The sequence below is a fragment of the Mustela nivalis genome, assembly GCF_964662115.1.
Source record: "Mustela nivalis genome assembly, chromosome: 8".
Classification (NCBI taxonomy): Eukaryota; Metazoa; Chordata; class Mammalia; order Carnivora; family Mustelidae; genus Mustela; species Mustela nivalis.
This window is the reverse complement of record NC_139027.1, coordinates 50,123,994-50,151,955: the sequence shown is the minus strand read 5'-3', so window position 1 is coordinate 50,151,955 and position 27,962 is coordinate 50,123,994. Positions and strand designations below refer to the sequence as shown.

At 54.5% G+C, this 27,962-nt stretch overlaps 1 protein-coding gene across 3 annotated transcripts; it reads right to left on the bottom strand.

Moving 5' to 3' along the window:
* Positions 1–645: 645 nt before the first annotated feature.
* Positions 646–26,969, bottom strand: FBXO41 (F-box protein 41). 3 transcript variants are annotated; one of them, XM_082743981.1, is made up of 15 exons: positions 26,671–26,969; positions 26,510–26,569; positions 25,523–25,664; positions 13,248–14,272; positions 11,569–11,794; positions 11,029–11,102; positions 10,405–10,763; positions 9,330–9,571; positions 8,999–9,114; positions 8,721–8,873; positions 8,467–8,562; positions 6,931–7,049; positions 6,590–6,748; positions 4,998–5,113; positions 646–4,864 (listed from the first exon to the last, which is right to left on the bottom strand). In XM_082743981.1, the coding sequence occupies exons 4-15, from the start codon at positions 14,132–14,134 to the stop codon at positions 4,802–4,804; spliced, it is 2,610 nt and encodes an 869-aa protein (XP_082600107.1). In that variant the 5' UTR covers positions 14,135–14,272; positions 25,523–25,664; positions 26,510–26,569; positions 26,671–26,969; the 3' UTR covers positions 646–4,801. The 3 variants fall into 3 exon arrangements, with proteins under 3 accessions (XP_082600107.1, XP_082600106.1, XP_082600105.1); XM_082743980.1 differs by lacking the exon at positions 26,510–26,569 and adding an exon at positions 26,069–26,136; XM_082743979.1 differs by lacking the exon at positions 26,510–26,569.
* Between the last annotated feature and the right edge of the window lie 993 nt (positions 26,970–27,962).

Sequence of the window (27,962 nt, the reverse complement as noted above, 5' to 3'; positions counted from 1 at the left end):
GGATGGGGTGTTGGGCAGGCTGTGGAGTCAGGCATCCCTCCCTACTTGATGGTCTCTGGGCAAACTGAGTTTTCTAAGCCCCCGCCACGCTGCCTGTATGGGGAACAGAAGATCCGGTTTGGAGTTGTGGGGACACGTGTTCATCTGCTTGTTCGATGTTGGAACCACATGTAATTTAAGCTCAAACCCCTGGTCTTTTTTCTGATTTTAAATATTTCAAGACCTCAGTAATCAAATCAGTGGGGCAACCTCATTTGGCAAAATGGGGGGATCAAGGCCAGAAAACAATGGCCAATTTGGTCTCTCCCCCAGGCCGGAGCCTGATTGGCTAGAGCTTCCTGTAGAGGTGGCCAAGCCACTGAGGGGCTAGGCCGTGCCTGGTGCTCCTGCTGGACTTGTCCTGTTGTCCTTAAAATGGCCTCCCCCAGCTGAGGGTCAGAAATGACGCCCCAAGGCTCTTCATCTGTGTGCAGAGTGATTGTGGCAGGAACAGCGATGTCTAGAGCCCCGAGACAGGTCTTCCTAATGCATTATTCACTCTCAATGCTGTTCAGGTCACACATACCCCCCACCTTCCTGCCTCCGTGCACTTGAGGGGCAGAAAGGCTTGGTGACACAGATGGACAAAAATACGGCCACCTACCGTTTACTTCCCTGGCAGATAGTCCAGTTTCACCATCTTTTATTGGATACAAAGTCATAAATTCTCTGATGCCCATCAGTCCTTTTAAATACATACACTCAGGTACATTCGGCAGAGGGCACCTATGGGTGACGTGGAGCAAAGTGCTGGGATGGTGATGCCTGGGGGGCGGGCAAAGAAGTGGGGCCAGGGAAGGCCCCCTGGGGGCTGGAGGTACAGGCACCACTTCAGAAACAAAACCAAAAAACGCTCTCCGCCTCCGCCTGCTGTGCTTGGGGTCGGGGGAGCTCCGCTCACGGTTCAGGCCCATCGCAGCCTGGCCGTGCAGGGAAGGCAGGCCTGGGGGCCACTCGTGGAGGGCCCCACTAGCAGTGCCCACTAGAGCCAAGCCTTCTGGTGCCAGTCACGAGGCAAGCCAAGGTCGCCTCAGGCCTCTGCACTTGAATGCAGGACCCTGCCGGGGCAGAACTGAGGCTTGGACTCATGGTGGGGAAGCCTGCCTGATTGTCAGGGCAGTCTTGGGACTGGCTGGGGTCCCGGGGTGTTGGGGAAGGAATAGGAGCTGGTTGCCTTAGTTGGCCCTGGTATTCCGGTCTTCACCCAATCCTAAACCTTATCCTCAGGCAGAAGCTGCAGATGAATACACTTGTCCAGGAATAAATACATACACACAACACACAGCAGTATATACAGAAATGCAGGCCTGGAACAAGGCTGGGTGAGAAAGCATGACCACCAGGGTTAAAGAGAGAAGTGCCAGGCCCCTGGGGGAGGAACCAATAGGCTGGACAGATGGCATCAATTTGAGTTAACTCCTCCGGGCAGGTAAGCCCTGTCCCCACTCACCATTTCTGCTGTCCACCAGGAATTGGGTCTTTGGCACCAGTAATCACTCTGGGAAGGTCTTCAGCCTAGCGCCTTAAAGGGATTAGGGCCTGGGCAGCTTCTCCCCACCCCCATAGCCCAAAGGACCAGGGGAACAGGTAGGGGCCCAAAGGCAAAAGATGGAGCCAAACCTTGGAGCAGCAGGCTTACGGAGGGAGGTGGCTTTTTGTTTTTGCAGCATTTCTTGAGGGGCTCGCTCAAACCACTCTCACAGGACCAGGAAATCCTGGGCTGCCTTGGTCCTTAGGTGGTTTCTTGGCCAGTGGAAAGCCACAATTCTGGGCAGCACCCTTCCTCTCTCCCAGGGGTCAGGTACATACAGCACCACCTTTGTTCCCTGCTAGTGCCATGGGGAGGCATCCCAAAGCCTGACAAAGCGCTCAAGCTGAGTGGCAAGCCTCTGTGTTGCTGGGTCCAGGCCACGTGGCAGGGACAGGTGTAGGGACACCCGAGTGCTGGAGCCTGTGGGACCTCTACACGTGCCTGGGAGCCCTGGAGCATGTCCTGCCTCGATTTCCTAGCTCTGATGTTCCTCCCCCTTTGCACCTTACTAGGTGTGATAGGTGTGAGATATGGAGGATTCTCCTTTGAGTGAGTGAAGGATCCGTGCTCCAGGAGTGGCCAGACCCTCCATCCCTGTTGCCTGTCCTCAGCCGTGCTCTGTGGTTGCCAAAGTGACCAAATGGAGCATCTCTGCAAACAGGCTCCCCGTACAGCAGCAGGGCTCATCCCCGAGAGTCAAAAAAATAGCTTCAAGCCAGGGGACGAGGGCCCAGCACCCTGCCACTTCTCAGCATGCATGAAGTCCAACGTGCATGAGTCTGTGAGCCCCGGAGCAGCTGTGCGGCGGGACACGCTATGACCCATCGTTCCTGTTGGCAGGGCCAGGGGCTAATGAACCATACAGAACCATAGATTCTGTACCCCCATCACACTCAGCTGGGAGATACAAGGTGGGGACTTGCTAGCCAAACTTCCTCCTAGCGGAGCTGGGGGATGGGAATGGGGTGGCCTATTTACTTTTCTGCCCCCAATGCTGGTGGTGCTCAGGGCTGTTGCACGAATGAATGAATGGGTAAATGAACCTACTCCTAGAATCAATCCTTTCAGCACTGCCTTGCTCCCACTCTAGCTCCCCGCCCGTGCACCCCGACCTCCTTTTCCAGGACTGATGCCAGACATTCCAGAGGGCACCCACCCGGGGAGACATTACCCAAAGTCTTGTATTCAGGGATGGAAGCTTCATGGGGCAGAAAAAATCCCTCAGTAAGGCAGGCTCTGGCCAAGCAGGGCATCCCTTTGTGCTTTGTCCAGGAGATGGGGAGAGCAGCACCTCTGGTCCTAGGGTCTCGAGCAGAAGCTACAGGGGGTACAGTTGGCAAGGCAAAACAGATGCAACCAGGGCACCCCCATAGCCCTTCACAAGCCCCTGGAGGACAGAAACGTTGTGCTTCCTGCAACTCCTGGAGACGGGGCCAGGCAGGTGGGAGACAGTGTGGCCAGCTGCTCTGGAATTGGGGGTGCCACACGGCCAAGGCTTCGTGCAGGACTGGACAGCGAGTTGCCAATATGACAGACACCCTTGGTATTTGGGGGTCTTCCAAGGGCAGGGCAGAATAAGCCATGGGAGGAAAAATCAACAGGAGCAGGGACGGAGCTGGGTGTGGAGCCGGGGGAGCTGGATACTGAGGCTGTGGGGTCCCAGATCTGCAGGGCTCCGTACAGGGTAACCCAGCCGGGGCTGGGTCCTGATGTCCAAGCCAGGCTGTAGCAGAGAGGTCCCTGGAAAGGGCTGAGAAACTAGACAAGCCTAGGCCCCAGCCAGGACCGGCAGCCTAATGGTTAGGGCAGAACTGGCTCCTGTATGGGAAAGAAGGAAACCCTAAGATGGATTGAGGTTGATGTTTGAAAGAACTTCCCAAGTGAATGTTAGCAGAACCCAAGGCCTCTCCACCACTAGGGGAGTTCTGAGAGGAGAACTGGGGAGACCTGAGTCTTTGGAGCCTTAGTGTCAGAACCTGGTCTTACCAGAACTGTGCAAGAGTCAATAAAAAAAAACCCCATTTGCATTCTATGTGGCTCTGGCTTGGGCCCCAGCACTCCAGCAGAGCCCACAGCCCATGGGGCCCATGAAGACTGTGGAGGGAGGCAAGTCTGATGAGGCTGCTCTTCCTCGTCCTTGGCTCCATGGGTCTGGTTCCCTACCAAGGCCATGTCTTCAAGCAAGCTAGCCAGACAAGGAAACGAACCAAAATTCCCTCCTCCTGGCTTCCTCCGGGCCCCAACACAGAAGGCAGCCCAGTGACTCCCTCCCACCCACAGCAGTGGGGACCCAGAGGCTATTTTGTTCCTGCCCAAGCACCAGAAAAACATTTCTTGAGGACAGGAGCTGCTGCTCAGTGCTGCTAAGGTTTCCCAGAGCTAGGGCCTTACCCCTCCAGAGGCTCGGGATTGGAGGAAGGTATAGAACATGCACCTTTTAGCTCTGGTGTGTCATGAGGGTATGCGATGGCTGGGAGGAAAGGTCTTGTTTCTACAGCAGTAAAAACTAAGTTTTCTCTACTTGGCAATTTCCCCCCTTTGGGAGTGGTGGTTTCAATATCCTGGGGAAAAGTTCTAGATGAATGTTTTGCCATTCCAAGCCCATTCCCACTACCTCGCTGTTCCCCTGCTCCCCACTTTTGGGTGTCCAGATTCCCAGAGCCATAGGCCTATCTGTGTTATCCCTGGGGAATGTGGACACGGAGCCTAGGAAGGATGTCTGAAGGGCATGCCCCACAGAGAGCTGGAACAGGGCAGGACGAGGAAAGGAGCCCTCCTTGCCAAGTCTGAGCTGCTTTGGGGAGCCCACTCTGGCTAGGGCCCAGTGGAGCCCCCTGACCGGAAAGAAAGGTGGGGGGGGGGCCCTGCCCCAATAGCCTGAGCAACCAAGGAGCCACTCCGTGGTTAACTGCAGGTCCTGAGGGCAATGACACCAGGTGCTGGTGGTGACTCAGCTCCTTGCTGGCTGTGCCCAGAAGGATGCCCCAGTTGGGAGGTGGAGCAGGGGTCGGAGGGCAGCTTCTGTCCAAGCCCCTGCCCTGAAGAGGCAGTGCCCAGGGTCAGGCCTGTTGCTCCACGGACCCAGGAGAAGAACAGGAAACTCAACCCTTCCCTGGAAGCCAGGGATAACACCAGGCCTCCAAAGGTCTAGTCCAATCAGGGTCCCTCTGGAGGTCCAAAGAGAGTGCCCTAGTGTGGGGCTGGCAGAGGCCCTGCCGCCCCCGACCCGGGTTAGCAGCCACCGTCCACCTTGATGTGCAGGATCTTAGAGAAGCCGGGCCTCCGTCGTAGGGCCTGTAGACCAAACCCTGGGTTAGTTCCCCTCAGGGTCAGGCAAGTGGGGCCCCCCCATTACATGCCTAGGTGAGCAACCCCAGCCTAGGGATGCCACCTCAGATCTTGCGGGGCCCAAGAGCCAACTCCTCACCTGAAGTTTTGTCACCATGTCCTCAAACAGCTTCTGGGCCTCAGGACTGCTGGGTTCTTTGAAATAATCGGCAATCCCTATCTGGACCACAATGGACTTGAGGTTCCGGCAAATGCCTGAGAAAAGGTGAGCAGTAAGGTGGTGGCTCACGTTTCACCTGGGCAATGGGACTGCTGCCTCTCCTATCAGTACTTAATGAACCCAGAACCTTACAGAGAGACAGTCACGTGCCAGGCACTGGGCACTACATAGAGGAAAGCAGGCCCATGGCACCCAGAGGGTCAACCAGGCAGGGGGTTGGTGAGAGGCATGGAGGGCAAGGTCATACAGCAGAGGCTGTGGTGGACTCTGGGAGGATGAGTGGGCAACAGTCAATCATGCAGAGGCTCTAGGAGCATCCCTGGCAGAGGGGACAGTTGTACCATGGCCTGGCCATCTGGAAATGAATTCAAGGACAGAGCGGCTGGGGTGAGGCTGATGGGTCTTCTCTGGAGCATGGAGGGGAGGCAGGCAGCAAACAAGTTGGGAATGGAGGGCTTAAGGGACTAGAAGGAGGAGGAAGGAAGGGACTTGAGGAGGAAGAAAGTCAGGAGGCTGAGGGTTCTGGAAGTCATGCTTATGGAGGCTGAGCAGTTAGTCCTGGAGGTCAGTCCAGGGCTGGGCCATGAGGCTGACTGGGAGGGAGGAACAGGGTCTTGGAAATAGTGAGATAGTCAAGAAATCTTCAGGGCTCAGGACTTGGGTGTGACCAGGACCTCAGGAAAGGGGGCATGCCCCAGTAGCCTGAGCAACCAAGGAGCCACCTGGTGGTAACTGTGGGTCCTGAGGGCGGTGACACCAGGTGTTGGTGGTTACTCAGCTCCTTGCCGGCTGTGCCAGCAGGAGGATGTCCCAGTGGAGGCATGGAGCAGGGGTCAGAAAGCAGCTTCTGTCCAAGCCCCTGCCCTGAAGTAGGGTGAGCTGCCCGAGCTGGGCGCCAGTGTCCTCAGTGAAGGTGGAGTAGGTGGCTGAGGGCAGTGGGATCAGAGGACACATGTGCAATCTGCAGTAGCATGAAGAGAAGGGTCTTCATGCTGAGAATGGGCCTGGCGGGGCTCACACACATGATCTCATCTGACCACCCACCCATTCCAGAATGTCTGCTTAGAAGACGGAGATACAGAACCTAGAAAAGCAGAATAACTTGCCCAGTGACACAGCTGATAAGCAGCAGAACCAGAATGGAGACCTAGATCAGTCCAGCTCCAGAACCTGTATTCCTAACCTGTCTGTCCTGCTCCTGCCCTTGGCCAGAGCCCCACGTGGAACAGGTGGCAGGCTACAGCTCATGTCTCCCGTGGGGGCTGATCACAGGGCAATAAATGTCTGTGGCACTGAACCATTTGGACCAGATGCTAGCAGGCCTCGCACGCCACACTGGCCTTGAGAGACAGGGGTGGCAAGGCCAAGATTAGCAGCCTCATTGGTCTGCCCCCCGCCCCCGTGCTGGCGCTTGCTGACAAGGAGCAACAGGGACCTGGGTATGCTACCTGCTGACCAGGCATGGCGAGAAAGGACAGCAGGCCCCCGCCCCCCGCGTTCCCATCGCTCACTGTTGAAATGCAGCAGGGCCTTGGGGGTGACAGGGGTGGCCGTGAGCACCAACATCTCCAGTCCCTTCAGGCCTTCCCGGCAGACCTCAGCGGCCACCTCCTGGGTGATCTCTGACACATGGTCCAGCTCCAGGACCTGCAGCCGCATGCAGTTTCTTGCTAGGGAGAGGAGGAGGAGGGGAGGTCCTGCTGACGAACTCCCCAGGTCGCCTCCAGCCAGCCCAGTGCCTCCATGCTCCTGCCACCACCCGGGCGGCAGCCCCAAGCCCCTCCGGGACGTCGGTGTCGCACCCATGCCTGCTTCCCATCACCCTCCATCCCAGTCCCGAGGCAAGACTCACCAAGCGACGCCAGGCCCTGTACCCCACAGCCAGCACCCCCAACCCCCAGGGCCCGAAGGTGCGGCCAACAGCGACCAATCATCTGCAGGCAGCGGTTACTGAAGCGCGTGGGCTGCTGGCTGGAGAATGGGGCAGAGAGAGGGCTGTCAAGGAAGCTTCTGGTTGCACAGCACCCCGAGGCTGCTCCTCTTTCATGCCTCTCCCACCCCCACCTGCAGCTCGGGCTGGGGCCCCACAACCACCCAGCTGCTCAAGTTAGAAACCTGGGATCATCCCTGACCCTTCCTCACCTCTGCAGAGACCTACAGAATCTGAGTCCTGAAAAACTATTCAATGCACCATTCGCACCACCACCCACATTCGTCAGGGTTCATCTAGTCTCTGTGCCAGTTCACCTAGCCACACTGCTGACAGCGAGCCCCTCGCTCCTATGTTCTCTCACTCAGTCATTCAACAAATGGGCCTCAAGTGTCTACTAGAGCGGAGCACAACTGAGCTGGGCCCTGGGGACACAGCGGTGACAATACAGAGATGGTCCCTGCCCTCAAGTTGTGGAGCAGGGAGGGGGTACAGAGAACATAACCAGCCTGGTGTGATCCTGTCTTTAAGATCAGAAATACTGAAAGGCTTCCCGAGCACTTCCTAGGTAAAATGCAAAAACCTACCCCCCTGAAGCAAAATCTTCCTAACCTTGCCTCCACCTTCCTCTCCACAATCACTGCTCCGCCCAGCCCGCCACACACAGCGAACCCGCCGTTTCCCTGAACACCTCCTTCCTCGGCATTGGCCCAGATGGCGGGCTCCCTGGTGTCTGCTACACACTTGGTACCAGGGATATGGAAACGAACATTCACAGCCCGGCCCTGAGAGCTGTGAGTACGGTGGAGACTCAGAGAGAGAAAGATGACAGCAAAACAAACTCCAGCAGGTGTCCAGCCCAGGCCCCTGACAGGAATGGGGGCCGGGGAACAGGGACAGATTCTGCCAGGTGGCTAGGAAGGACATGAGACGCCCCAGGAGGAGCTGTCATGCAGAGAGAGGGCTTGGAGGACCAAGTGCAGGGACAAGGAAGCCTGGTTTGAGGAACGCCAAGTCGAGTGGTGAATGACCTGGATTCTCTAACGACCACCTCCTTTGTGGATGCTACATCGACCTTCCTCAAAGGCCTTCTGTGTGCCAACCAAACATGGCTATTTCTAGCTAGCGCTGACTTAACAGTGACATACAGACTGTAGAGATACAGCTCATCTGAGCCAGCTACAGTCCCACTAAGGCTAAAAGATCTCTAATGTCACCTTCCCTTTGCACTTGAGAAACTGAGGCATGCCTGGATTGCCCTATATCACAAGGCCAGTGAGCCGGGACATCACCCCAGGTCTGATTTTGAAGACCCGTTCCTAACAGGTAAACACACAGACTGATGAACGTCAATCTGTCCCCTCAAGCATCTTCTGGAATGGCCCAGATAGGCTCAGTCCTCAGCTAGCCCCAGCCCAGGCTCAACCCCAGCCCCACCAAACCCCTGCTGGGGCTCACCAAGGGTGAAGTGGCGCCACCTGGAGGGAGACAATCTCTCTGCAACCTGCGCCCAGGGCCCAAATGACCTCATGGCCCACGGGGTCTGTGGCGCTCCTGTTGAAAAGACAGAGCTGGGACCGCCCACTCTGGTGGCAGCTGCTCCCTTCCGTTGGAGCAGAGAACTCTTGGGTCCCCTTGCTTTAGAGCCCTGGGGGAAGGGTATGCAGACCGCAGGGACCCCTTTGGCCCCCGGTGGAGAGGTTGTGAACTACCTGTAGGTGACGGCCTGCAGGGCACGGCAGTAGCAGCTGGCCAGCCAGAGGGAGCGGTCGGTGAGAATGTTGGGACAGTGTGAGATGCGCAGAATCAGCAGGTTCCCCCCTGCAGCCTTCAACAGGGACTCCAGCCCTGCTTCCAAGCAGCCCCTGTGGATGGCCAAGAGCTCAGGGCACTGCTTGGGGCCATTCCCTGCCCCAGGAATCCTCCCCTGAGGAACTCCACGTGTGCCCGCAGTAACCCTCCCACACACACCCACCCTCCCTGGCCTCACCGGGTGCTTCGAGCATACTCTTCCTTGCTCTCCTTCTTGCCCCGCTGCCGGGGCTTCAAGTTCTGCAGCGTCAGGGAGTGGGCCTGGGTGCACCACTGAGCCAGCATGGCCAGGAACTGCGGGGAGAGAGGGATTGCCTGGTGATGGAGGGGCCTGACTTGGTTGGGCTGGAGGGAGACCAGCCCCAAGACAGGAAGCCCCCGCAGAGCATCTGGGGGAGCCAGGCTAAAGCTGGGGTGTTGAAAGGGATGCAAGGGCCAGACCTCAAGGGCCCCAGTTCTGCAGGGAGAAAGGTGGGTTCGCAGCAAGGCCGGTGGGCGAAGACAGGCACCTTGGAACAGACGCGGGCGTTCTCGAGCAGCACCCGGGTCCAGACCGCAGGGTGGCGAGCCACGAAGCGCCAGTCCCGGCAGACCTCAGCAGCGTGCAGCAGCGTGCGTGTGTCCAGGTAGGTGAAGATGCAGAACAGGGCAGCGCGCATCTTGAGGATCTCTGGGCTGATGACCTCGTTGGAGCGGGAGGGGCTGCCCCTCTCAGCCCGCCGACCCCGCCCACTGCCTCCCTCAGGGCGGGCTGCACATACCAGAGGGTCAAAGGTCAGTGTGGAGGGTCAAAGGCCAATGGGGGTGTTGTGGTGGGAGGTGGGGTGAGGTGGGAGCTAAGGAAGGAACAGGCAGGGGAGACCCCTGCTGGGGGACCAGTGACTTGGGAAGGACAAGGGGCCTCTGCTTCCCCCTCCTCTGCACACCCCATCTCTAATTATACACATTAGAAAAAGGTGACCCCTCCTCAAGTAAACTGTTTTTTAAAGATCATACATCAGCATATTGTCCAAATTCACCCCCTAGATGAAGCAGCTGAGTCAAGTCTAGGAAAGGCAAGGGTTTAGAGAGTGAGGGTGCAGATAGATAGAAACCCGGCCTCTGTGAACAGAAGGCCAGGGCGAGCCTGCCCAGAACAGTTACTCAAGAGCAGCCATGCACCTGATCTGAGCCCTCTAACCTCCTGACCCTGACCCACCCACACATGCACATGGCCTTGTGCATATATGGGGGGGGGGGCTCTCCCTGCTGTTTCAGGGACTTCAGATTGCAGTGAACACTCAGCTACTGTCCTGTAAATGTCAATGAGCCCATCATGTGAATGGACCCCCTGAGACATGGCATTCTTGTACAGTCCCCAACATGAACACCCCTGTGAGGCAGCACTGCTCTGTCTTAGGAGTTCCTTGCCCCGGTTCCCAGGACACTTGTAGGAGAGTTTGTCATCCTCACTGTGGGAAGTCTGGGACAATGGGAAAACACGTGCAGGAGCCCAAGAGATCTACTGCCCCAGCCCCGTGTCCCCTGAGAGGGCCCAGCACCCAGGAAAGCTTGGCCTCTCTGGCCTACCCTTCCAGGACTCACCTGAGAGCCGGCAGCTGCTCAGTGGCCCAGCCAGAGCAGGCCCAGGACGGGGGATCTCTGAGGGGCCCTCAGCCTCTGACTCGGTGGTTCTCGAGCCCACGTCTGAGACATCACCCTCCTCCCCCTCCGTGCTGTGTCGGCGGGGTCTGCGCTGCCAGTTCTGGATGGCCTGACGCCGCAGGCCTGAGCTGCGAGGGGCCTGGGTGCGCTCCGAGCCACCGTTGGCAGCCTGGGCCCGTGTGCCCAAGCCCCCAGGGCCACTGTCCTCGGGGGCCCCCTCTTCTGGCCGGGGTAGCTCCAGACTGTCACTGTCATAACAGCCTGAGCTCTGGGACGCAGCGGGGACACGGCTGGAGGCCCTGGGGTGGGGTGGACCAGATGGTGAGGAGTGAGGGGCACCAGGTCAGCCCCAACTCCCCATGCCACCCCTACCGAGGGCAAACCCCCTGCCCTACTTTCCAAGAGCCCCCTTCCAAGAGTGTGGAGAGGCAGACAAAGGTGACCCAAGGAATGTGGGGAAAGGAGAAGGAGCCAAGGCCCCAGATGGGCCAGCCAACCAGGGGGCCAGTGGATCTTTCTGGGGTGAGGGTGGGTTGTGCGGGATGGGCCAGGCCCGAGGCTTACCCTGTGCTGGGAGAGGAGCCATGCCTCGACACGGCGTATGTGCTAGGCATGGCTGGGCCTGCGTGGTGTTCTCGCTGTGGGCCCCCGAGCAGGAGGGAAAGGCAGAGGGGCAGGGACAGAGGAGGCAAGATGATGAGGAGCAGGAGAAATAGGGCATAAGATGGAGAGAAGAGAGGAGGGAGAGGAGAGAGAAGGAAAAAAGTTGGGAAAGATGGACAAAAAGACAGACAGACAGCCCAGAAAGGCAGGCTCACCAACCCCCTCCCCACACCCACCCAGTGCCCCAAACCCTGGCTTGTGGCTCCTGGGCTCTCATTTGGGCAGAGATGGGCCCCTGAAAACGAAAGCGGTTGGATCACAGCCTCAGGGGCCGGCCCTTCCGCCCAGTCAGAGGGGCACCCCTGTTCCCTGAGCTTGCAGGGAAGAGCCAAAGAAGGGAAGCACAGACGATAACGGGGAACACCAGGCCAGGCGGTGCACATGGTGGCACTGGAGGGGGCAAGGGTGCAAGTGGAGCAGGGACGGCAGGTGGACACTCACCATTCTGCCGGGGCCCCGGGGACCAGGCCCAGCGCCCCCTCCTCCCCCTCCGCGACCCAGGCTGGCACTCGGTGTGCTCCCACAGCTGCTGCTGATGACCTGCAGCTGCCGCTCGGCGCGGTCGGCACGCTCCAGAAGCTCCTCAATGAACTGCTGCAGCCGCAGCTTGGCACTGGCCTCCCTCGCCGCCGTCTCCTTCAGGAACTGGTCGATCTGCACCACCTCCCTGGGCCGGAGCAGTCTCTCACCCAGGTGCCTCGGTCCCTGCCTGCCCACCCGCCCTCCAGATGAGACCCCGAGTGGGAGGGAGACACGCACTCACGTGGCTGCACACAGCACGGGCCCCATGCTACCACACACCCAGAAATGCAACCCATAGGCCCCGAGTCCCACGCTCACACCCCACTGACCCAGCCCCAACGCTCCTGCCACACTTCCCTCATCCCTACAGAAACGCTCTGACATTCACAGTCACACCCAGAGCCACCTCCTCCTTCCGGAAAACTCAGAGGCACAGGGCCACACACAGTTCCGTACGTGTGCTCATGTCCTGTTCACTTGCAGGCATACACGCCATCTGAGACAGGCACAGTCCCGCTCACAAAGCCCAACACACACACACACACACACACACACTTTCAGAAACATTCTCAGATGCAGAAGCCTCTGGGAAGTACACACCGCACCCTTCAGAGTCACTTGAGCATTTACTCCCAAATGTATTCACATTCAACACCGTCTAGGTGTCAGGCACTGTTCTAGGTATTTAGGGGCACAGCAGTGGACAGACCTGAGAAAAGCTCTTGCTCCCACAGAGCTTACTTGTATCACAACGGGGGTAGATAAATAACATCTGTATATTTCTTCCTACATTTAAGGACCGCAGAAATAAGAAGCAAGCAAAGAACACCGAGAAGGAGCAGAAAAAAGGAGAGTGTTCTGGAAGCCAAGTGAACAAAGCATTTCAGGTTGTGTTTCATTTCATTTCATTTGTTTCATGTGTTTCGTTTGTGTCGAATGCTGCTGACAGGCTGAGGTTAGGAATGGGACTTGGCGACCTGAAGGTAGTTGGTGACGTGGAGGACAGTGGTGACGGTGGACATCTATCTGACAGAGTGGATTCAAGAGAGAAAGTGGAGAAAGAAATTGGAGATAAGGAGTATAAACTTTCAAGGAGTCTGGAAGGGGAGAAAAGGGGCAGCAGTGCAAGGGGGCAGGGGGTTTATGGTGGATAGGAGAAACAACCTCCTGTTTGGCTGCTTTGAGGAATGATATAGCTGACAAGGAAAATCTGATGATAGCAAAGGGAGAGGGCAGAACTGTGCCACATCTTTGAGTCGGCAAAAGGTTAGAGGATCTGGTGCCACAGTGCAGGGTCTGGCCTTGGCTAGAGTCATGGAGAAGGAATAAAACGAGCTGTCATAGGCAGGCACACGGGTGTACTTGCACGTCCTCACAGTCCCAAACACACACCATCATGGCGCTTTTGGCTCCACACACACTACCATCATGTGCTCGTAGCCACAGATGCCACAGGACCAAGCCACGGCCACCCAGGCACATGCAGAGCCACACTCGGGCCCACTCACGGTGGTGGCAGCAGCAGTGACACACACGGTCACCAAGTCAGGAACATTCACGGGCACACCCGCCCACAGGGCCCCCCGCAGGCCACTCACTGCTGCTTGCGGCTCAGCTCCTGTTCCTTGTGCACCAGGTCCTGCTTGAGCGAGGCCAGCAGCTCCACACTCACGTCCACCTGGCGCGAGAGCTCGGACGCCCGTTCCTCCAGCTCCTCCTTCTCGCGCCCCAGCCGCGCGCTCTCCTGCCGTGCCGTCTCCAGCTCGGCCGCCTTGCGCTCCAGCTCGGCCTGCAGCCGACCCACCTGGCCAGCGATCTTCTGCTCCACCTCCTCGCTCAGCCGCTCCAGCCGCCGGTCCACCTCCAGCTTCTCCAGCGCGCGGATCTTGAGGCGCGCCAGGCCCTCCTCGTAAGCCACATCAGCTGGCGAGGGGGACGCGGGCGAGGCGGAGGCGGGCCCCGGGCCCGGCCCCGGCGGCGGCGTCGAACACGCGGAAGAGGCCACGGACTTGCGCGCGAACAGCTCCCCCAGCGGGATCTCGATCTCGCGCAGCGCGTAGCGTGCGGCGGCGGCGGGCACGAGGCCCGGCTCGGCCAGCTCCTCGCACGGCAGGCTGGCGGGCACCAGGTCGCCCGCGAAGTGGGCGAGGGGCGCGTGGTGGTGGTGGTGGTGCAGCAGGTGCGGCGCGGCGGGCGACGGCCCGGCCGCCTGCTCCTTGCCCTGGAAGGACGTGCTCTCGAAGACCTCGCGCCGGGCGCCGGGCACGGCCAGCAGGGCGGCGGGCTCGGGCGTCAGCGGGAAGCCGGAGGCGGCGGCGGCAGCGGCAGCGGCGGCGCCGTCGCAGATGCTGTTGGTCTTGGAGAGGATGTAAAGCGTCTCGTACGTGTGGCTGTACTCCAGGTGAGCACGTAGCGACGACAGGCTCCGGAAGCGCTTGTGCTCCCCGCAGCGGGGACAGCGGTACGGCAGGTCCAGCGAGGCCATGGCCCCGCCGCCCCCGTGGCGCCCGGGCTCCACCGCGGCCGCCCCGCCGGTCAGCCGGGTGCGCTCATGGGGGGCCGCGGGCGAGCCCCCCCGCGGGGTCGGGAAGGCTCAGGGCGCCCACAGCGAGGGGCAAGGAGGCTAGAAGAGAGGGAGTAAGCCGTAGGAGGATGGTCTCCCCACACGTAAGGAAATTGCCCCAGGAAACACACGCACCCATAAAGGAGGGTATCCCAATGGCTTGGCCTCCTAGAGGAGGCCGCCTGCTCTAGTACAGCCCTGCAGGGGTGGGGGGTGTACATGCACGACAGTGAGAAAGAATGAAAATTCTTTGGCGGGGGGCGGGGGGGAGGCATTCATTATACTTAAACACTTCCAACCTATATTCCAACTAGACATAACCCAGGTGCCCATCACCAGTAGAATGGATAAATTATGAAAAGTCCATAGTGGAATTTTATCCAGCAATAAGAAAAGGAAGCACTGGTACATGCAAGGACATGGGTGAACCCATCCCACATTATGCTGCATGAAAGAAGCCAGAGCAGAGGGCACACTGTAGGATTCCATACATACAGAGTTCAAGTCAGACTAAATTCATCATGATATAAGTCAGAATAGAGGTTACTCTCTGGAGACTAGAAACTGAGAAGGGACAGGAGGAAGCATTGTGTGATGCTGAAAACGTTCTAGATCTTGATAGGAGTGGTGGTTATACATGTGAATATATATGTAATAATCAGGCTAAATGCTTAAGGCTGCTGCACTATATGTATTTGGCTGAATGTATCTTATATCTGGGGGGAAAAAAAAGTCCTTAAAGGAAGATGCTTATTTCCATGTCATGCAAACCAACCCATCATACAGGGTGGACTGTTGGTACCATGTTGCAGTGACCAAGTTGTCACCTCACCTGATGATACCTGTGTGCGTGTGTCACTGTTTATTCCTGTCCTCCTTCTGTACCTCCCATCACTGCCACTCTTGGTGTGTAGGTCCTTTTTCAGAGTCTTTTGCTAGGTCGGTCTCCGGTAAGTGTCCTGTCCCTGCCCTTTGCTCCAAGGGCCACCTTATTTGTCTTCTTCAGGCTATTTCTAGCACAAGCCACCACCCTTCCTGACATCCTACCCCCAGTAACCCTGAACTCCCACTGCCTCTCGTCCCTCATCTCTGGCTTCTGGTCAGACCTCTTCTACCTCATGGAATCTCTACCCCACTCATCACTGCCCTCCTCTTCCTAACTGCCTGTGACTGGGCTTCAGCCACCCTCTGCTGACACTGTGCTCCTCTGGGTCACAGACCACACGTTTATCAATCCAGTTGTCATCAGGTATCTCCACCCACTTGGTGCCTTGGCGGACACTACTGGCCCCTCCATCCAGGCTGCCATGAAGCTGCCCATTTGGGTTCTCCAACCTCCTCTTCCTACTGCCTTCTGAATCTTCCTGATGAGAGGTCCACCTTCACACCCTCTTTGCATCTGCCCTCTTCCTGGCAGTTGGGTTTGCTCTCACACATTTACTCCCAGCTTTAAGCCACTGACTCTCAGCTCTGCATCTCCATCCTGACCTGCTTTCAAGTTCCCATCGCCTTCAGGGATTTCCACGTAGGGGTATGGGTGACTGTTCCCTTTACAAGCCCAGCACCCAGTCCTCCTGGTAAAATCATTGTTCTTTGACCTTGGAGAACCATTCTTCCTTCCCCACTTTCTCTGTCCACATGCTTTGAGTGGGGGTGGATGGTCCAGCCCGGCTCCAGGGGTAAGAAAGTAATATGGACCTGGCCAAACAGAGTCCCAGGATGGGCAGAGATCACCAGGTTGAGTCCGGGGGTCATTCCTCCCTCCAGGACTTCTCTGGAACTACTAGGGGGAAAGCATCCTCTTTGGTCTCAGGTTTCTAAGCTGATGGGGAAGACTAGAGCTGCAAGGGCTATCTTTGCTTCTTTGGGGAGGAACCTCCTGGGAACAAAGCCAACGCAGAGAAGCAGAATTGAAATGGAGAAAGAGATTTCTCACAGACACTGTTTGAAATCTGGTCTGTTCAGTTGGGTGAGCCAATCCTTTCCTTCATTGCTTAAGCCATTTGGAGTCAGGTCTGTGGTACCTGCACTAGAAAGAAGTCCTAACTCAGAAACTAGAATGAGAAATGGGATTATTTTTTTTTTAAAGGAATAGACCCTAAGGAGGAATTAGCTGAACTAAGAGGGGAAGTAAGATAGTACCACTTCCCCCCTCAGAAGTTGGTGACCCCTGCCTGCTACCCAGCAGCAAAGCAGCCGATGAAACTCTCCCACTGTCTCTGGAGCTCAGGTGGTGTTCCTATCTGGAACTTTAGGGGACTTGTAAAAAATGTCACCCTGTTGGGGTTTGGCCCCTCCCTCAGCCTCAATAAGGTCCAACAAAAACTGAGACACATGGCTGAAAGGGGCCCATCTGAAAGCAGAGGAAGAAAACCACTGCTTTGCCTAGAGAGGCGCTTTCTGCCTGAGGCCAGTAATCCAATATGGCTGAGAGTCAGATAATTAAGAGTCAGTTCTCTGCTTCTAGTAAAGTCAGCTCAAGCAAGGACAGGGAGGCTGGAAACACAGAGAGACAAACCTGGGCCTCGGCAGGCTCTTGACTCCTCAGGCCGTTCAAGAACTCCTCCTGCTATGCCACCATTGCTTTCATCAGAAACAGCCTTCCACTGGGATGCAGCTTGAGTGGGAAGGGGCAGATGGACTCTGCCTCCCACCCTAGAGGAAGGGTTTGCCTTGCCCTGCGGCAGAGGCCTCCCAAGAAGCAACAGAACCATGGGCTTCTGGGATGGGCAGAGCACCAAGGGCTGTTGCTAAGAGACAACCTCTTCTCCTCCCCCAACACCATCACCAGGGACTTGATTCAAGAATTACAACTTCCAATGAGGTCTCTAGTTTGGTTAATGGCTCTGGGGACAACTGAATGCAAATTGACTGAAAGCTTCCTAATGATTAAGGGGATTGTATTGCCAGCAAAACCCACAAACCTGGAAAACAAAGGCCAGGGATTGCTCAGCTCCTAGTGTTCCCCATCCCTTACACTTGCGTCAGTGGGAGGTGAGCCCCCAAGGCCCCTTTTCTGTGTGGCACAGAACCTGAAGGACCAGGGAGGCTCTTGGAGATGGCAGAACCAAAGAAGCCGAGAACGGGTCCCATGCTCCCCAACTGGTAGAGTATGTGACCACATATGGGTCTGTGACCACTGAGTGTTTTTCCTCATCTCCCCTCTTCAGCTGGGAGGATTTTGTGCTTTCAGCTGTCTGGTCTTTCCTCTATCATTGTCTGGCCCTCAACTGAAAGACCATGAGGGCCTAGCTCAGTACCTGCCAAAGAGACAGCCCACCACCAAGATCTTGAATTGGGGCTGGATCGCTAAGTGGATAAGAACTTGGAACATCTCCTTCTGGAGATGGGACAAGGGTATTTTAAGTTTTGTGAGGGATCCAAGTTGTGTTACCATAAAGAGAAGAATTTTAAAAAAATTGTACAGGTAGCAGTTTCTGTGTAGATCTTGTTTAGAGAAGGGATGCAGGGGACACGTATTCTTTTTGCTGTTCAGCTCCAATCCCCCTTTGTGACTAGACCCCCAGTGTTCCCTTGGAGAGCCATTCCCCCCACTGTGGGTTGGGCTATGACCTTAGCCTGTTTATCAGTCACATTTCCCACTCCAGGCCCATACAGCCACTATAGGACCTGTGCCTGCTGGGAGAATGTGGGCCTGGAGCTGCCCGTGGCCATTTCTGTCCTCCCTGGACAAGAACACAGTGACTCCTGATGACCTCCCTTGGCCATCTAGATCCAGATGTGCCTAAAACTTCAGTCCAGGACTTGTCAATTGTGAGAGGCAGCAAATCCTTTTTGTAGCCTAAATCTTTTGACTCTGCTGCCAGTCACTGGTAATGAAACTCTAGACTGAAACCATGACCTCTGGCGTCAAAAAGCAAACCTTAGACTTCCCCTCCCCCACTCACCAGGATCCATCCTTGTTTCCTCACTGTCCTCCCAGTCACACCACACACTGGCCATCCTGACCTTGCTCTCTGCTCACCATCAAGACCTATGGATTTTGGGGTGCCTGGGTGGCTCAGTGGGTTAATGCCTCTACCTTTGGCTCAGGTCATGATTCCAGGTCCTGGGATCAAGCTCCTTTGGGCTCTCTGCTCAGCGGGGAAGCTGCCCCCCCCCCACCTGTAATCTCTGTCAAATAAATAAACTCTTAAACAAACAAACAAAACCTATGGGCTTTTTTTCTGTGGTGGTTCTCTTCTCCTGCTCTGTGCTCTTCCTCACACCCAGATTGCCAGCCCCAGCTTCAGCTCAGGGCTCTCCTCTGTCCCGTTAGGCACCAGACTCCTCTGTCTACAGAGGACTCCTGCTCATGCCCTTTCAATGGTTCCCAGCGTCTACCAACTGCAGCCAAATTCAGCTTCTCTTTGGCCTTGCTGTACTCTTGCTAGTTTGAGAGTGAAAAGTGGTCTGGCTGTTTTACTTGCCTTTCTTTTTTTTTAAGATTTTTATTTATTTATTTGACAGACAGAGATCACGAGCAGGCACCTGCTGAGCAGAGAGCCCGAGGCGGGGCTCGATTCCAGGACCCTAGGATCATGACCTGAGCTGAAAGCAGAGGCTTTAACCCACTGAGCCACCCAGGCGCCCCTTTACTCGCCTTTCTCTGATTACTATAGCTGGATTTTTTTTCTTTTTTTTACACATTTAGCATTCCTTTTTATTTCTTTGGTGACTTTGCCTCTGCACTATTTCCATCATTTTTATACTGAACATTCATATTTTCTTATTGATATTCAAAGACTTTTTCTAATATTGATCCCTTGTCATTTATAAACCACAAATGGTTTTCTCCAGTGGGTCAACTGGCTTGTTTATGGTCTTTACTGATATAATAAAGCTGATAGTTTGCTTCAGTAAAAATCTTTAGGATTTCTGATTTTGTTTTCAAGTTTACTGAGTCCAGGCCTACCCAAAGACTATATAAACAGTTATATATACTTTCTTTTTGTACTTTGTGATTACCTTTTTTTAAAAGTCTAGAACAATTTTTTAAATTAAGGGCATTAAACAAATAACCATAATAGCATAAACTGACAGTGACTTGGTAGCATGCAAGCTGTATGGTTTCCTTTTATATAATGGAGTTGTAAAATCCAAAAATTTTTGGTATGCATTGTGGGACAAGGATTAAAGGAAAACATGGGGTTTTGTTATGGGCATTTCCACACATATTCAAAAATACAGTAAACTCCTATGTACCCAGCATCCGATTTCAACAGTGACCAACTTATGACAGTTCTTTCATCTGACACCTGCTCCCCTTCCTTACACTCCCCCCACCCTACCACTGGATAATTTTGAGCAAATCCAAGATTTTGTATTATTTTACCCAAGAAGTACTTTAGTACCTAGAAGACAAGGACTTAAAATTTCTTTTTTAAAAAAATACTTAGTCACTGTTCTAACATCACCATCATTTAGGTGTATTAAAACCAAAAAGTAGCCTCTAGAGGTAAATCCAGAAGATAGTTCTCTGAAAAGACCAACAAAATAGTCTCTGGCAAATCTATTCAAAGCGCAAAAATAGAAAGAAAGAAAGAAAGAAAACAAATATATAACACTATGAATGAGAAAAGGGATAGAACCACTCACCGAGATTTTTTTTTTTTTTTTAATTAGTAAAATGCGACCAGGTACAACTCTTGGCCCAAATTTTTGAAGATCTGGATGAAGTGTGTGTTTTTCCAGGAAAATATAAATTACCAAAATTGACCAAAGAAGAAATAGAAAACCTGAATAAATTAGCAACTATAGATGAAATTGAAGAAGTTGGCAAAGTGACCACAGATGTTAGAAATAGAATTCAGTGATCTCAGGGTCCTGGGACTGAGCCCCTCATTGGGCTCTCTGCTCAGTGGAGAGCCTGCTTCCCCCTCTCCCTCTCTGCCTGCCTCTCTGCCTACTTGGGATCTCTGTCTGTCAAATAAATAAATAAAATCTTTAAAAAAAAGAAAGAAAGAAAGAAATAGAATTCAGCACACTCACACACACACCTGCTTAGGAACAGGGTTATTCCATAATGTCCGGTCAGCCTGGTATCAAGGCACCTATGTGTACCCGACCATCCCAAGTACTGGTCCCTTCTGTGGGGGCCCTTTCGGACATCAGAACCAACCAGTCTCCCCTTTCCCCTCTCCGTAAACTTTTGAAGCATCCTCTTCCTGCACAATACCCTGCTAGCCAGTCCCCAAGAAAGGGGAAAGTCTGGGGGTGCAGACTGTGTGTGGCTGTGCAGGGTAGAAGGGACTTCTCAGGTCCAGGTGGCTCTTCACTGAGGCCAGCCTGCCCCACGGTTTCCCTCCACAGGCCAGAGCAGAGGAATGGCTATGAATCATTCTTAGAAATATTTTTGCCTAGATGTGTACACTTCCTCAGCGTGAGTATAAGCTTGCCCAAATGCCAACAAGATGATGATGGAGGGAGGGGGAGGCAAAAGAAGAAGAAGAAAAATAGAAATGTTGCCTGTTCAAATTTGATCACAGTCCTGTATTATTAGTATAATGACATAACAGTTGGCGATTTCCTTTGCATTCTCGTCTCCCCAAATCAGCAACCCCTGCAGCCCTAAGACCTGCCTCCTTTTTCAGCCAGGACCCGCCCCCTCACCATCCGCAGGACCTCTTCTGCTCCCTACCCCACTTCTGAAATGCCTATCTCAAGTCTCCTTTCTTCTAAACCCAGCTGAAGGTTTTCATGGGGTGGAAGGATTAGGATTCTCCAGCCTGAACCAAAGGCACTGACTTTTTTTGGGGGGGGGGGTGGTAAAGTTTTCAGGTATGTGAGTCTCATCTCCTCAAACAAGGCCAACCATCTTGAGATGGGTGTCTTCCCTGGCTCCTGTCTACTGTCACATGATCATGGTCTCTGCCAGAAACACAGAGAATCCTACATTTTCACGGCTTCCACTACCAAATAGGCCCTGAGAATTCCTGCAGTGGACCTCCACATTTTTATCTGTTTGGCAAACCTTCTTCACCTTCTGATGATAGAACAGCTCATTCCTTCTTCGTTAAGCTGCCCCTCCCCATTCCCTGTGGTTCTGACAGGGCTGCGTGACCTAGGCCTGACCCATCATGGTGCCCCACCTCTCTGGCCACAGTGAATGACCCCAGAACAGCCACATTCCTCAAGCTGAGCCAACAGAGTCCTTCCCTGGGAATAGAAGTGAAAAACTGAGGAGTCTTCTGTTCTCTGAGATCACTGGCTAGTGAACATGAAGCGGTCTATGGCCTTGTGTAACCTCTGCCTACCACATGGAGGAAGTCCATGTACGGTGGGGGGAAAAGTATGGCAACAGAGTGAAGCTGAACCAAGAGCCAGGAAGAATCCTCATCACATTTTGGGAGAACCTAGCTACGGTCATGCCCCAAACCCACTCATCCCCCTTCTTTCCAGTTATTTGAGTTGGTACATATCCGTTTTTGCATAAAGTAATTTGAATGGTTATTTCTGTCCCTTGTGACCAAAAGTCCTAACATTCTCACAAATTGATATTTCTAGCCTAGAATTCTCCCTGGGCTTTATTAAAACATGAATTCATTCATGTTACATTTATTGAGCCCCTCCTCTGTGCCATGAATGTATCAGGTACAGTGGAGAGTACAGCCCATAGGGGGTCAAGTTCAGGAAGAAGTTGAAACTGTTGGCCAAGGCAGCAGGAGCACAATGAGAAGGATGGATATGGGAGCAGCATAGGAAGGAGAGTCAAGAAGGCTTGGTGACAGAATAATTGTGGCTGGTATTAAAGGGAGGAGTAAAGGATCAATCTCAGCTTTGGGTTTTGAGCATCTAGGTAGATGGCGCTGCGGTTCAGTTTGCAGGGAAAGTGAAGCAAGGCACTTTTGGGGGAGAGATTGGTTTGGTTGTAGATTTCACAAGTTTGAGGTTCCAGTGGGCCCTGGAAGTAGAGATAGCGTATAGTATGCAATGTGGAGCCAAAAATACAGTTTTTGCACCTTACGTGTAAAAGTGGATGAGTAGGATCGGGGAGAGGGTGCAGAGAGAGGGGAACAGGGGAGAAGTGGATCCTCAGAGAGGTGGAGGAGGGAGAAGAACCGAGAAGATCCTAAGAACCGGCAGAAGCAATGGGAATTCTGGTGGGAAACCTTTGGGAAGAGAGGATGTCAAGGAGGGAAGCAGTGGGCAGTAGTGTAGACAACAGTGTAAACCGCAAGTGGGATGACACAAGCCAGAGCAGAGGCGCAAAGGGTCCACTGGGGACTCCAGGGAGCCCTGCTTTCATGAACCCGGTTGATGGGGTTGAAGGGAGAGTGAGATAGAGACAGTGAGTGGATACAGGAACCTCAACTGTGAAGGGGGAAGAAGCAGCGTGGGAGATTCCAAACAGAGCTTTTAAGAGGAGAGACACCTGAACATATTTAAATGCTTCTTAGGGATAACCTAACTCTCATCTATACCATCACTTGTGGTATCCTGAGGCACACATAACCCAAAGCCTTAGACCTGACATTTATAGCAGTTTTTTTGTTTTGTTTTTTAATTTTTAAGTGCACCTTACAAGCAGCCTGCACAGAGGGAGAGGATGAAAAGGATGATATGTTAATGTCGGGGGCTCAGAGCTTACGATGGCTAATAACAAACTCACAATAGCACCATGTTCACCTTCAAGCCTGCTTCTTTCTCCTGTTTCCCTGTCTTGACCAACGTCTTCATTATCTACTCTTCACCTTGGATACAACCGGCAAAGCATCTCTGAATTCTCAAAGTCCTCCTCAGACCTCATCAATCACCAGTTTTTGTAATACTACCTTCTAAATACTTGACTCTCTTTCCTCTAGCCCCTGCCCCGGACCATAGCCATCCCCTTCTATCTGATCCATTGATACCGTTGCTAACTGTAGTCCTAATTCCACCAGCTTTCAATTCTCATGTTTTCTGCAAATACAGATCCAGTCATGTCACTCTCCTTCTCAAATAAGTCTCTGAGCGCAGGCCATTTTCTGGGAGGTAAAGTCCACCACACTTTGACTGCCCTCAAGGTGGGCCAGGACACGACTGCCACTCAGCCTTGCCAGCCTAGCGTTTACATCCACTTCCCATGTGCAACCTTAATGAGCCTTGTGGGCCTTAGCTCACTGAGAAGTGCCAAGAGCTGTCACACCCTTAAGTCTTGGCTCATGCTAGTCCCTCTTCCTGGGACTCCCTTCTCCACATGGGGAATTCTGCAGGCCCAGCTCAAATGCTGCCTGTTCAGAAAGCCTTCCTCAAATCCCTCCTTCGGCTCAAAGCACATCCGAGTGTGAATCACCCCTTACCGTAGATCTTCACACATGGCAACAGGTGTCACATGCTGGATGGTCATAGACCTGTTTGCACATCAGATCCCACCCCATGCACACACTGGCGGGCAAGGACAATGCAAATGATTCACCCTCACACCTTCCTCCCACACAGCAGACATCAGTGTATCATTCTTAGAGGACTAACACTGAATAATGGATGTGCTGATGGATTTCATATAGCTGAAGTGATTTCTGCCCCTCATTATGAAACGGGATGAATCTGGTTATAATTAAGTCAATCCAAGAATCACCTGGAATAACAAGTACTTCCTTGTCTCTTACTTCCCACCCACTGGGAGGAAAGGACCTGCTGTCTTCTTTTTTTTTTTTTTTTAAAGACTTTATTTATTTATTTGACAGAGAGAGATCACAAGTAGGCAGAGAGGCAGGCAGAGAGAGAGAGAGGAGGAAGCAGGCTCCCCACCGAGCAGAGAGCCCGAGGACCTGCTGTCTTCTTGACTCTGTCACTCTACCAGAGCTCCAAGGTTTAGGGCTTCTCTGCTTCTTTCTAGTTTATCCACCCAACAAAAAGATGTCAAACAGGGGCTCCTGGGTGGCTCAGTTGGTTAAACATCCAATTTGATTTGGGCTCAAGTCAGGATCTCAGGGTCATGAGACCAAGCCCCTCCATGGGCTCCATTCGGTGGGGAGTCTGCTTGAGATTCTCTCCCTCTCCTTCTGCCGCTCCCCCTGCTTGTGCACGTGTGCACTCTCCCTCACAAATAAATAAATAAAATCTTTAAAAAAAAAAAAAAGACATCAAACACAGGAGCCATGACCACCACTGGAGGCACAAAGATGAATAAGACAGTCATGCCCCCAAGATGCTTACAGTCTAATAATATGAACAGTGAACATTTACCTACTAATTACTTTGCTCAGATACCATGCTTCTCATTTAATCCTCAAGACACTGTGGCCCACAGGCGGTACTGTGTCTACTTTAGGAGGAAAGTGAGGCTCAGAGTGCCAAATTACTTGTCCAAGGCCAGGAAGTGACTGGAACAGACTGTGGTTTCATGGCCCCCAGGAACCATGCCTCCCAGGATTCTTCCCCTTATGTGGTCCCCTCCCATACTGATGCAGAGCTTGGCCATGTGACTTCCTTTGGCCAATGGGACATTAGCAAGCCTGATGCAGGCTGAGGCTTGATAAGCTGTTGTCCCAGCGGGCTTATCCTCTTGGAATACTTCCATTTGAGATCCAGCTGCCGTATTAAAAAACAGGCTAAATTACTGACCAAGTAGACATCCCAGGTAGAGAGGCCCTGGAGGATGCAAGGCCATCTTGATGTTCCTTTCCAGCCAGTCCCTCAACTGAATGCTGCTGAGAGGTGCCATGAGAGACCACAGCCATGGCCACAGTCCTGGCCAACCCACAGACCATGAAGAATAACAAATCACTCTTGTCTTAAGTCCCTAAATTCTGGGGTGGTTTGTTACACACCAGGGAATGAGTGATAGGCTAGGATTTGAACCAAGTACTACCTGACTGACTTCAAAACCCATGCTCTTAGTCTTAATATATGTTTCTTCTGATTGGAAGGAGAATGTCACACCAGCTCTACAATATTCATTAGCCGGCCCATAGTAGGGCTCAATAAATATTTGTTGAATGACTAAATAAAGGGAGTGGTGGGCTTCCAGAGAGGCAGGGAAGTCCAGGGAACTCAAAGGCAGGATGGCAGTTACCTTTCAACAACCATCACCCCCTTCCAGCTATAAATATTCCCAAACGAGATATAGGCTAGGCATCCCTAAATCTAGAAACAAGTGTGTGGCTATAGCCAAACTTCCTCTTGGTCTCTTTCTCTTTTAAATTCAGATCAGGCAAATGGGATAAGTTAGCAGAGTTGGGTTTTTCTTGGTCATGCTCCCTGGCTCCTGTGTCCCCCTCTGGCCTCTCCTCTACCTCTCACTTGGCCTTCTGGGCCCAAGAGCTCTTTCTCCCTCTTTCCATAAAAATTGGCATGCAGGAAAGGAGCAGAGAAGGTAGAACTTACAGAAACAGGGAAGGAAGATTTGGATGTTAATAGATGGCGTTAGAGGCCAAAGAAACGAAGCTCTAAGCTCAGTGGTTTCGGGAGACATCTGCCAGCAGGTGGAGGAGGTGTTCTGAGGATGGGGAGGCAGCTGGAAGTGTCCCTGTGGATGGAGAATAAAGGCATGCCCCCTGACTCTCCAAAGCCCTCCAAATCCCCCAAGAAGGACAGGGTTCTGGCTCTCCACACCTGGGTTGGGGTCACCACAGGTTACTTCCCAGAGCAGTCTAGTGAAGACCCACAGGGGTCAATGCATCCAGTCCCCTGCTTCCCCGCAGCCCTGACACTGCCTTTTCTGTTTTAAGCTCCTCTTCACTCTTGTGCTCCTGCAAGCGAGCACACACCTCCCAAGGTCACACACACATGGCTCGAGCACCTGGATCCCACACCCATAAAACCATCTGGGCCCCTCCTCACTGCACATCCGACCTAAGGAGAGAGCAGGCCCCACTCCTACCCACAGGCACGCCGTGGCACGCGCACACAGGCGCCGTGTCACACACTCACATGCAAAGCAATGCAGTGAGGAGCACACAGCCAGATCGCCGTGGACAGTCACCAAGGGAGGCACTGGGCTGCAAAGGAGAGAGAAACATGCGTGCACACACACGCACACCTCCGGATCGTCCAGACCATCACACATGCACACCGGCACGCACACAGACATCCAAAGCCTCCCACCCTCAGACTCCCGCACAGGTGCCCAGCCAGGCCTCAACACCACTCCCCTCCCCCACCCCTCTCCAGAAGCAGGTGGAGAGGGCTGGGTTTGAGGGCGCTCCCCTTCCTGCTCCCTCCCTCTGGCCGGGCTCTCCATGGTCCAGAGTCCCACCGGAGCCCAACCCCACCCCCCAACCTGGCTCGGGGAGCGACTGGCTAGAAGGGGGGATGGGAAGCCTGGTCTCAAAACGTTCTGATTTTAATTCCTTAAATTAACCCCTTCATTGCCTCTGGCCTGGCCTGCCCAGAATCCCTCCCGGTCCGGCAGCCTCGCGGGCCTCCCGAGAGCTGTGGGGGAGAAGGAAGAGGAGGAGGAGGCAGAGGCTGGGGTCCTCCCTGCCTTCTCTCTCCAGGAGCGGTCCCGCAGCGCGCCCAAGACTCGCCCTTACCTCCTCCACCCCGCGGCGAGGCCAGGCCCCGCGGCCCTCGGCTGGGGGTGCACAAGCAGTCCCCGCGTGCCGTGTCCAGATGCTGGGCCGCCCTGGGGCCTCGGATCTCGTTCCCCTCCGCAGCCTCGGGTGGCCGCCGCGGCTTGCGCCCCCGCCTCCCTCTCGGGGCGGGGGCGGCCGAGCCTCCCAGCCAGTCGCAGCGGGAGGGGCACACAAACCGGGTGGGGGAAGGATGGAGGAGGAGGAGGAGGGAGGAGGAGGGGGCTCGCGGCCGGAGGAAAGGAAGAGAAGGGGGAGGGAGGCAGCTAGGAGGTGGGGCGGAGCCGGCCCCTCCTTCGGGGCGGGCTCTCCTGCGAGCTGGGGAGCGGCAGATGCAGCCAGAAGCGGCTGCGCCGGGACCCCACGTTTTCCGCTGAAGGTGGCTTCGATGGGGGAGGGGTCCGCGGCGCCGCCCTGGGGGTGCTGGGGCCGTTGGACCGCGCTTCTCCTGGGGTCTGGGTCTTCCAGACTCCCGGCACCGCCCAGTGACCTCTCCCTGCCCCAGGCACCTCTACTGCCCACCTTTAATTCAGACCTCTCCGCCTTAGCCCGACCACCCTGGCTGGGCCTGCTACCACGCAGGGCAGATCCCGGGGGAGGGGGATGGGGTTCTGTGGGTCAGGAAGAGAACGGCTGCGCTGCGCTGCGCTGCGCTGCTCTGGGGTATGCGCCACGGTCACTAAGCAGCCTCGTGGGCCTCGCCCTAGGTTGTGCACTGGGCGACCTCCAGCCTGATGCTTGGTCTCCGCCAAGATTGCTTGAGTCGATCCCCTCTCTCTGGGCATCCCTAGGGAACCAGGAAAGCTGGCAGTGATTTCTTTCCCAGGACCCAATTTTGCCCTTGAGGATATCATCGAGAATTTGTCCCCAACACAAATCCCATCCCGGACCTAGAGGGGGAGAAAAGAGGCAGAGAGACAGTGGCCTTCGGGTTTGGTTCCTTTCCACCTACCCCAACCCAATCCTCCACCTCACCCTGAGTCCCACCTCTCAACCCCCTACCCCCACCCTGCCTTGAAATTGGATAGGAGAGAAGCCTAGCTCTCTAGCACTAGAGCATCTCGAGGGGCCTTTGCTTAAGGCCTACCCAGCCAGTGAAGCACGAACAATCTGCCTGGACTGGAAGGAAGTCCACAGAGCTGCAGGGGGGGCCTGAGAGATCAGACATGGTGTTAGGGCTATCAAGCCCATGGCTGAGCTGGGCTTTGGAGGAGGAAAAGGGGAGATGGAATTTCAGGCTATGGGTAGTACTT